Source organism: Telopea speciosissima, chromosome 2 (assembly GCF_018873765.1).
Source record: "Telopea speciosissima isolate NSW1024214 ecotype Mountain lineage chromosome 2, Tspe_v1, whole genome shotgun sequence".
In the NCBI taxonomy this organism is placed as follows: domain Eukaryota; kingdom Viridiplantae; phylum Streptophyta; class Magnoliopsida; order Proteales; family Proteaceae; genus Telopea; species Telopea speciosissima.
The window spans coordinates 15,989,803-15,999,378 of record NC_057917.1 but is presented as its reverse complement, the minus strand read 5'-3'; the positions used below and the strand labels follow the sequence as shown (position 1 = coordinate 15,999,378).

Genomic DNA, 9,576 nt, shown 5'->3' with positions numbered 1-9,576 from the left:
GGGATTCGGCCAAGGCTTCTTCCTTTCTCTCTTCCTTTCTTTCTCTCTTTCTTTCTCTACTGTTTAGGAACAGTAGCAGCCTAATTTCTAAGTTGGGCCCCTATTTATAGTTTTTATAAAATTAAGGTTTATTTGGCTAGGCAGTCCTAAAGTGAAAATGCATTTTTAAAGTGATTTTAGTCTAGTTTAGCTACATAGGTGGGGCCCACATGGATTTCAAGATGGGGGATTAGTTCCTAAATTTCCAAGGTACCTATTGGAGGTATTTGAAGGAAGTAGGTTCAGCTCCTACAAGCTTGGAATGAGAAAATGCAGGTTTTGGCATGACTGGACGATTCACTGGAGCTTTGGGCCAATCGTCCAGTGCATCATCCAGAGAATGTTGCACTGCTGAATTTTGTCTGTGGTTCTTACAGAGGTTTGTCTTTCCACATGGCACTTTCCCAACACCCCACCACACATACAAGGAAGATATATTTAAGAGCATAGCCCTCCCAATGCTCAGGAGAGAGAAATACTTGTGCTTTGTGTTGTACAACAGGCAATGGACTGAGCAGCTGCAGGGTGTTGCAACCCACCTTCTCATAGGTATGGTGGATGTCATCAGTGGGGGCTCCCTGTTGATTGTAACCACTGGGGTGATACACCACATGTCATTGGTGTGAGTGGCTACTGATCCCTATTCTTTAAGCAAAATCTAAGTCAGATTGGGACAGGTTTGACAGCAAAGGTCGTTTGCGAACACTTACCATTAAAAGTTTGGTTCTTCATGAGTTCAAACTTAGAGAATTCTAAAGAATAGGGATGAACGATCGAGCTTGATTGGCAAAACTAACATTGTGTTTGGTTGCGTAAATCTGTGGGTGTTACATCCATAGATGTATGAATCTCACTTAAATTTCCTGTTTGGTTGGAAAAATAAATTTGCATCCGGAGATACACGAAATCTTGAGATGCATCGTTTTAGTGTAAAAATTGGAATCTTGAGATTCCACCTCAATAGGTGAAATCCAAATAGATGCACAACTTAAGGGGCAAGGTATAAAAGGTCATGTATCTGAAGATGCAGAAATTATCGAGGAAAAAATGGATTGTTCTTGAGACCTAAAAATCTATCGTTCGAAGATCTCTGCAAGAGAGACCTGAAGTGCCATCGTTCGAAGATCTGCAAGCAAGACCTGAGCAAGTACTTCCTTCCTCTCTCTCGCTCTCACTCTCTCTATCACTCTGTGTCCGTCTCTCTATGTCTGTCTCTCTCTCTCTCTCTCTCTCGCTCTCTCTGGGAAGATCTTCTTCAATGGAAGACCATCGTTGGAGCTCAAACCCTGCGTCTCAACTCCTCTGCAAACCCTTCTCAAGCTCTTGGTGCATATTTTCAAGTCATCTGCAACTCAAAGCCCAGACAAATCTCTGCTACTCAATCAACTTGTTGAACTCTTGGCTACTCGATCGACTTGCTGAACTCTCCAGGTATTGCTTCAAAACCTTGGTCCTCACTCTCTCTTCGCCTGTCTTCTCCCTAACCCTGTTCCTTGGTCCTCAACGATGAGCAGAAGGTTGCGAGTTTTGTTGCCATTATTGGCTCGAAATCTGTACAAAAAATCCATTTTCCCCTTCGTTCTTCTCTCATGGTTGAACCCTAGATTTCACAAATCTTACAAATTTCATCTATTCTTAATGATTTTCTGAATTTTATTTTGAGTATTTTGTGGTTTTGCTGATTGTAATGTTTTTCGGTAGTTAATGTTGAATTTTATGTTGGGGATTATACATGCTCATTGTAATGGTTTTCGGTACCTCATGCTTGGGGGTCATTAGATGAAACTCAGAGATAAAACTCAGAGAACTCTCATGAAATTTTTTTTATTCAATTTATTTATTCTTAATCTCAACATGTTATTGCCAGCATCCTTGGTTTTATATAGATTCCATGTGCTGCTACCATCTTCTTCCTAGTGTCTTGCTATATCTACCGTAAAATGGATTTAAAGTATCAATTTGTGTCTAAAATTGTATATGACTCTTGATTAAAGCCAGAGGTTGGGTCTGGATTCTCTTAATCCTAAGAAATCCAATATTGATCCCCAAATGAAGCCACTTGAATCCTGAGGAATAAAATGAAAGTATCTTCATTTTCCTCTACTAAAAATTAATGTAAAATACCTGAACCCTGATAAAGTTTAGATGCATCTATAGACTTGGCACTTCTTGAAGCTTGAAGGGCTGTTACAGTGCTGGGCATGCCTATGCAGGGTATGGGTATGTAACAGAGAGGAAGGGCTAAGGATGGGTAGGTAGGTATAGGCATATAGTTGCTGGACAGCTGAAGAGTGCCCCCTTTGATTTGGCTAAGTTAAATGTGGGTGGGTGGATGAGATTGAGAAGAAAAAAAAGAAATTTCATTGAAGAAATAAACAGAGCTGTATAAACTATACGCCAACCCCTGTTTCTATTACACACATTCTGAAACCAAAACCTTATACATCCTTGTACATTGATGCTGTATGGTTGAGCGAGAGACTTGATTCAAAATCATAGATTTTCATTTGATTTCACAGGAACACAGCAGCTCCACAGCAACTCCTAGGTATTCAGCTTCTCTTCTTCTTCCTTTCCTCTTCCTTTCCTCTTCTTTTCTTCTGAAGTTCTTGCTGAATCTAGTAGTATCTTTCTCTAACACAGAAATCCCTTGGGAATCATAAGATTCAGCAAGTTCAGATTGTAGTTCCTTTCAAATAACAGTGGTGCAACACCTCAAGAACCCAGTTGGTAGAGTAGTCCCTTCAATCAAACAAGAAAGTGATTCAATTTCCTATTCTCCTCTTTAATATCTAACCATCTAATCAAATAAGAAACTCTTTTACCTTCCTTTCTTCTTCTTCTTCAATTCTCCTTTGCTTCTCTTCAGTTGAGATCTCCAGCCCTCTAGTATACCATCTCCAGCTCCAATTATTCTTCAAATTTCACTGATTCAGCATTCCAATTCATAGATTTTCATTTATTTCTGTATGAACACAGCAGCAACACTATTCTTCTTCTCTCCTAAGTTCCTGAATTCATTTTTGTTTTGCTGAATACACTGACCCACCTTCAAATTTAATTTACCCCTTTATACCATCCCACTTAAACGCTACTTAATCAAAAGCTAACCCAATCTCATACTTTAATTAAACCTTATTAACCCATGTAAGCACCCAACATTATTTATAATATTAATTAGCTGTAAATTAGATTCACCATGGTCAAATTGTAAGTTCCAAACTCTATTTGATGGGTCTTTAGCTCAAGTTGATAGAGCACTTGGAGCATAATCATGTTCCAAGGAATAGTGGTTCAAATCCACTAAGACCCTTTTATTCAACCGTTCAAAACATAGTCAGTTAAGGTAATTTTAGAATGACAACTCTCAGCCTTTTTGTTTGAGGTCTTATATCCAGTTAAGGTAATTTTAGAATGATTTAATTCGTGTTATTGATATTCACTAGTTAAAAATACTAAATTTGTTAAATACTTATATTCTAATTGTGAGTATATTTTATTATTATTAAATAATAAAATAATTAGTATAATTAATTTTATTTCATATTGCATTTTATCACATTTTGGGTAGATTCAGGTTTCAGAATCAGGGTAACCAAACAGTTATTTTGGTAGATTCAGGTTTCATAATCAAGATAACCAAATAGTTATTCCGATAGATTCAGGTTTCAGAATCAAAGTAACCAAACATTTATTCTGTCAGATTCGTTCATCCACAGATACTCTGATCTATGGATGTTACATCTGAATCAATGCAGACATCCAGAAATTTACGCAACCAAACGCAATGTAAAGAATCCTAAGATCGAGCTTGATTGGCAAATCTAAAGAATTCTAAGTTTGAACTCACGAAGAGCCAAACTTAGATTTCTTTAGATTTGCCAATCAAGCTCGATCGTTCATCCCTATTCATAGAAGACCGTGGATAACAGAGTTAGAGTTTCTTTTAAGTCAAACCACCAAGTGTCCTGATTTTTTCATTTGAATTATTTTTTGTCATTTTTGGGATTTGCACGTCTTGTTAATCTATTTTTTTTTGTAATCATATACATTAGGATTACATAGATATTCCAATTATAATTACATGGGTAATTTACACATACCACCCCTGAGGTTTGACGAAAAGATGATTTTACCCCTCAGTTTTGAAAAATTCTACGTACCCCCCTGAGGTTTACAAACTGTAAAAAATAAACCCATTTCGTCAATTTATGACTAACACTGTTAAAATCAAAAGGTAAAGTGACAAAAGTGCCCCTTCAAGAAAAGAAAAAAAACCTGCACTCATCTTACCCAAATGGCTTCTAATGGAACATCTCCGGTGAGCTTTCGGTGTTAATTTGGATTAACAAAACTAGGGTTTTCTTGGTTTTTAGCATATTTTCAATGATTCAAGGCAAATTCCAATCCAGATTTGATTCCTAGGTTTTAAACCTAATGAGATGCCAACTGAAGAATTAAAATTTCCAGTTTTCAAAAACAAGAATTATCAAAGCCAATTAATCAAGCCACATCCTCTTAGATCAGAAAGAGAGCTTTCGATCAATCAATCTTCTTTTGCAAAGGGGTTTTGAAGAAAACTCTGTTTTTTTCCTTTTCGGATGAGAAGCAAGGAAGAGGGGGGAGAGAGAGAGAGAGAGAGGGGTTTAAACATTAAATAACAGAGAAACTATAAGCAGAGAAAGATGCTGAAGAAGGGAGAGAGATCTTCCCCAAATCTACCTTTTTCCCATCTGCTTCCTCTTCAGCTCTACCTCCCAGCAATGATTTCATACCCTCAACCTCCAATCATGGCTGCCAACCCACCTCTGCCTTCCGTTCCAGTCAAATCGCCGGCAACTGAATCCATAAGCCACCCAACCCTCTTCTCCTTCCGTTTCTGAAATCCCAAAAATGAGACTCATAATCACTAATTCCAAAATTGAACCAATTCTAAGCAAAGTAGTAGCTTGTTGGGTTCAATATGAGAAAGCCCAGGAATTGCCCCTTTGAAAAGGAAATCTGAAGTGAGAGTTCAAAACACGTCAGGTGGTGTGATACCATCGACGGTTCGAACATTTGGATCCGCATGATGGTCGAGTAAAACAGCAACCACGTCCGGGCAGACCATTTCAGTCGCTACGTGTAGAGGAGTCTTCCCAGCCGGTGAATGCAACCAGATGACAAATGCAGTCCTAAAGTGTTTTCTTGATCAAAGGAAGAAATCGTCGTTCAAGTTGCTTGCAGTGTCTGGCCATGACCCATCTGAAGCTGCGTCTTCTTCGGGCACGAGAAAGTGTTTTCTTCATCATCAGAGGAAGAAATCATTGTCCAAGTTGCCTGCAGTGTCTTGCCTTGAAATTTCAGGAACACCATCTGAAGCTGGGTCGTCTTGGGGAACCAGAAAGTGTTTTCTTGCACAGAGGAATAAATCATTGGAAATATGCTAAAAACCAAGAAAACCCTAGTTTCGTTAGTCCAAATTAACACCGGAAGTTCACCGGAGATGTTCCATTAGAAGTCATGGATGGAGCAATCGATGGGGATACTTCAACTTATCGTCCTCAATCGATTTGGGGAAGATGAGTTGTAGGGTTTTTTTTTTCTTGAAGGGATATTTTTTGTGACTTGACCTTTTGATTTTAACATTGTTAGTCATGAACTGACGGAATGGGCTTATTTGTTACCATTTGCAAACTTTAAGGGGGATACGTAGAATTTTCCAAAACTGGAGGGTAAAATCATCCTTTCGTCAAACCTCAGGGATGGTATGTATAAATTACCCTAATTAAATCATGTCTTGACTTGAAGGAATCTTCCATTTGATATAGCATTCAGCTTCTTCATTCTTCAAGCTCACAAAACTCCGTCCTCTTTTCATTGAAGACCGTCTTCAATAGTTCTTCTTCCAATCAACATGCATTGTTCTTTCTTCAACTGTATCTCTCCAGCAACTTGGGTACATTTAGCACACACATTAGTATACCAAAAACACACATTACTCAATGATTTTCATATCCAAAACTCTCAATATATAAATGGAAGCTTCTAGTTCCAACATAGTCTATTCTTAAAGATCTTTTCAAAGATTGGCTTTGATTGGTGATATGTGGATATGATAACAGTGAACCTTCATCCTCCCGCATGTCGAGAGAAGAAATTCACGATTATGTTCTTCACCTCATCTCTTTGGGAAGACAGAGGAATCAAAGAGAATCTTGGTTACTGTACCACTAGGGCTAAGGTCAGAATTTGTCATGTCCTCAAGTCTCCAAGATCTCGTGAACTCTATTCTTACTAGTTTGCTTCTTTCTAAATCTTATCATATCTATGTATTTCCTTCAGTATTTTTATTTCCTTTTTCCAATCTTCCAAAGGAGACTAGCTTTAAGAACTTTCTTACCTTCAAGAATGCTCTCCAAGCCCATGATAGGCAATTGCCATTCATTCGGTGAGTCAAGGAAATCCACACATGAGAAATAGATCTACTTCATAAACAATTCCCAATTGGAATCGGGTTCATCAAAAAATCTCCACACCACTTTAGCTAGCAGGGCCTTGTTATAAAGAGTTGGGTAGGGAAGATCAATACTTCGGAACTCCTTAGATAGCCAATGAACCTTGTTATTATCCTCCTTACTTAGTAGAGCCTCTCTACCAGAATGCTTGAGGAACTGTTGTGACCACCCCAGCAATTATCCTACTCACTCTGTCACTGAAATCATGAAACATCTCAGTTTTGTTCACTCCTATCTCAGTATGTAGACCCTGCAAACCTTGCGCACTACTTGAACTAATGCTGATGCCACCTGATTACCTACTTATCCACCACCATCATCATCATTCCTCATCTCAACAATCCCTGGGATATTCAATTAGGGTTCGGTTTGGATGGAAATGTTATTAAATGAAATAAAAGAATTCCGAACTGTTTCGTTTCTTTTATCCGATAATCATGTTACAGGATTTCTGAAAAGGATGTTATTCCGTATCATACAAATTTCACTTTTGAGTCTAAAAAGGTAGTAATGCTGAGTCCAAAGAATTGATTCAAAAAATTGTACAAACTGTTCCTCTGGTACTGTGTCTCTGTTAAATCCATGAAGAGGGAGATGGCATCTCCTCTTGAGTATCTCTCTCAATTTTTTGTTGTTCGAACTCTTCCATTCGATCCATTCGCACTTACAAGTCCATGATCGTAACGCAAGAAATCCCCAAGAAACGTCTTTGCCGCATCCAAACTCGGAAAGTAAGTGGGTTCCAAGAAGATCTGAGACAACGCATCGCTAGAATCAGCAGACACCATGCCTCTGTTTCCCTTCACCTCCAAGCTCCCCATCAGTATCATGATAAGCTGTCGATACGAAAAGAAGAACCTCTTCAAAGCCGATTCGATTGCCTGTAAAGCCTGAAGCAGATGGATTCTGCCTGAGTCTCCTTCTCCGTGGCCGTGGTAAAGCTTCATGGCTGCTTCTTGAATCCTCGGCCCTCCTTTTGGATCCACCTCCACGGATAAAATTGCTGGAACTTTCTGATTCAGATCCTTCGATGCTCTCGTGATTTCAATCAATCCCTTAGATCTGAAGCAAAAAGCGTCGGATTCCGATGAAGCTTTGATCGCGAGTTGACTCTTCAGACGGAGAAAATCCCCTGGATCCATTAGAAGGTGGAGGTCTTCAATCTCTGCGAAGAGCTTCCAGATTCGTTCCAATAACCAGCAATCGTTCGCTGCTTTACCAAAATCTTGGCTATCGATTCTATTAACGATCCGTGCGTGAAGCTCCAGAGACGCGCGGATCCACGATTCCAATATCTGATGAGTTGTAAAGAGCGCATGGTTCTCGTTGTTGTCCAGATCAGACGGGCTTTTTTTCAGGGAATGGAGATCGGACGGTTTACAGATGAGGTCGTATTCGAGTAAAGGTTTGCCGGCGAGGTTGGGTTCGCCCAAACCCAAAGTGAATGGACACCTACGCATCGCGCACTCGATGGAAAAGAGAATCTTGGAAGCCATGTCCTCCGATTTCTGCCACGTGGTAAGCGGAGGGAGCAAGCTACTCTCGCTGGTCCGATTCACAACAGGTGTCGCTCCAGGGTGCTTCCACACCTCAACCAAACTCCCATATCTGGCCAAAACACCGTTGGATGTGCAAACATCAATGATCGGAGCGGTTCCACGTGTCTCGGCGGTCTCTTCCCCATCTTCGAAGAGAAGAGCGATGAGTTCAACCTGATTCGAAGCCAGTGACTCGAGGCGGCGCTTCCACTCGAACCCATTCGCGTACGGTCGTGTATCTGCCTGGACCACCGATATAAGCCGAAACGTTATTTCCAAAGCTTGCAACGCTGGTTTGATAAGCGGTTCGTTTTTCCAGTTGGGAAAGTCTCTGGCGGTCCAGAGTTTCGAGAGCTCTGGAAGACGAAGGTAGAGCTCGTAAGAGACGCAGGAAGATGACGAAGCAGGTGAAATATCGACCGCTCGAACCGGAGATGGAATCGAAATTCGTGGCTTATTGGATAGTTTGGGCGATGTGATGGGCACATCGGAGGAAACCATCTTCGATTTCCAGTCCAGATCGACCATTTTTCCAAAATCGGAACGGGTAATTGATGAGAGAAGAAAGGGTGAGGTAGTGAATTACTTGAAGATGGTTTGATTGCTTTGAAATCCAGAGAGCAAGAGAGACGTATTTATAAACAGAGAAGGTTTGAATGAGAGAAAGATAGGGAAGCGTGTGGAAGGGGAAGGAGGAATTAAATTCTGAGTCGCTGCGGTGATGGAGAAAATTATAAAATAAAATAAAATTTGAGAAAGAACAGCCGAAGTAGCCGAACAGCTGAGAACTTATCCTGTTATCCAAATATCTAATCCAGCCCTGAAAAAATTATTGATTTTTTTATTATTTAAAATGACGAAACTACCCTTCAACATGACGCTGGCTGTATGAGACCGGTCAGGTCGTTGAAGTAGGAACTAGGAAGGAGGACTTTGACTATTTCCTGAGGCCTTAGGGCTGCTGAACGAGTGGAATAAAAATAGGCAGGTTACAGTAACACACCTACCCTTGGATGCTTCCACTGTGACCCATTATGATTCAAGAAAATGGAATCGGGAACAGGATAACGACTCCATCAATTTCGATTTAAGATCTAATTAGAATCAATTGAAATGGATCAAAAGAATCTTAGAATTGGTCAGAATCGAGATAGGTAGATTTCAATTCAGACAAATTTATTGGGTTTTTTGGTATATTGTATGAGGATCATGGTTTGAGGAAATGGTATGGTATCGGCCGAATCATATCGATGGATTGGTACGGATAAGGGTAAAAATGTAAATATTTTTGAAGAAAACTGATCCATATCGATACGGATCGATCCCAATTGCTAAAATCCTGATGAAGATTACAATTTTTAAGTTTTCATATATATATTCTCTATGAAAAGAAACCTAAGATATAAGCAAAGTAGATCATATTAAAGTTTTAAAAAAAACTGAGCTAGGGTATCAAAGGGAGGAAGAGAGAGATAGACACAAAGGGATTTTAATCCTCTCTT

General features: G+C 39.7%; 1 protein-coding gene across 1 annotated transcript; it reads right to left on the bottom strand.

Annotated features, from left to right (window-relative positions):
• Positions 1–7,120: 7,120 nt before the first annotated feature.
• Positions 7,121–8,679, bottom strand: LOC122649453 (nematode resistance protein-like HSPRO2). Its single transcript, XM_043842622.1, has one exon. It carries the CDS (start codon positions 8,600–8,602, stop codon positions 7,157–7,159), a length of 1,446 nt encoding a protein of 481 aa, XP_043698557.1. The 5' UTR covers positions 8,603–8,679; the 3' UTR covers positions 7,121–7,156.
• Between the last annotated feature and the right edge of the window lie 897 nt (positions 8,680–9,576).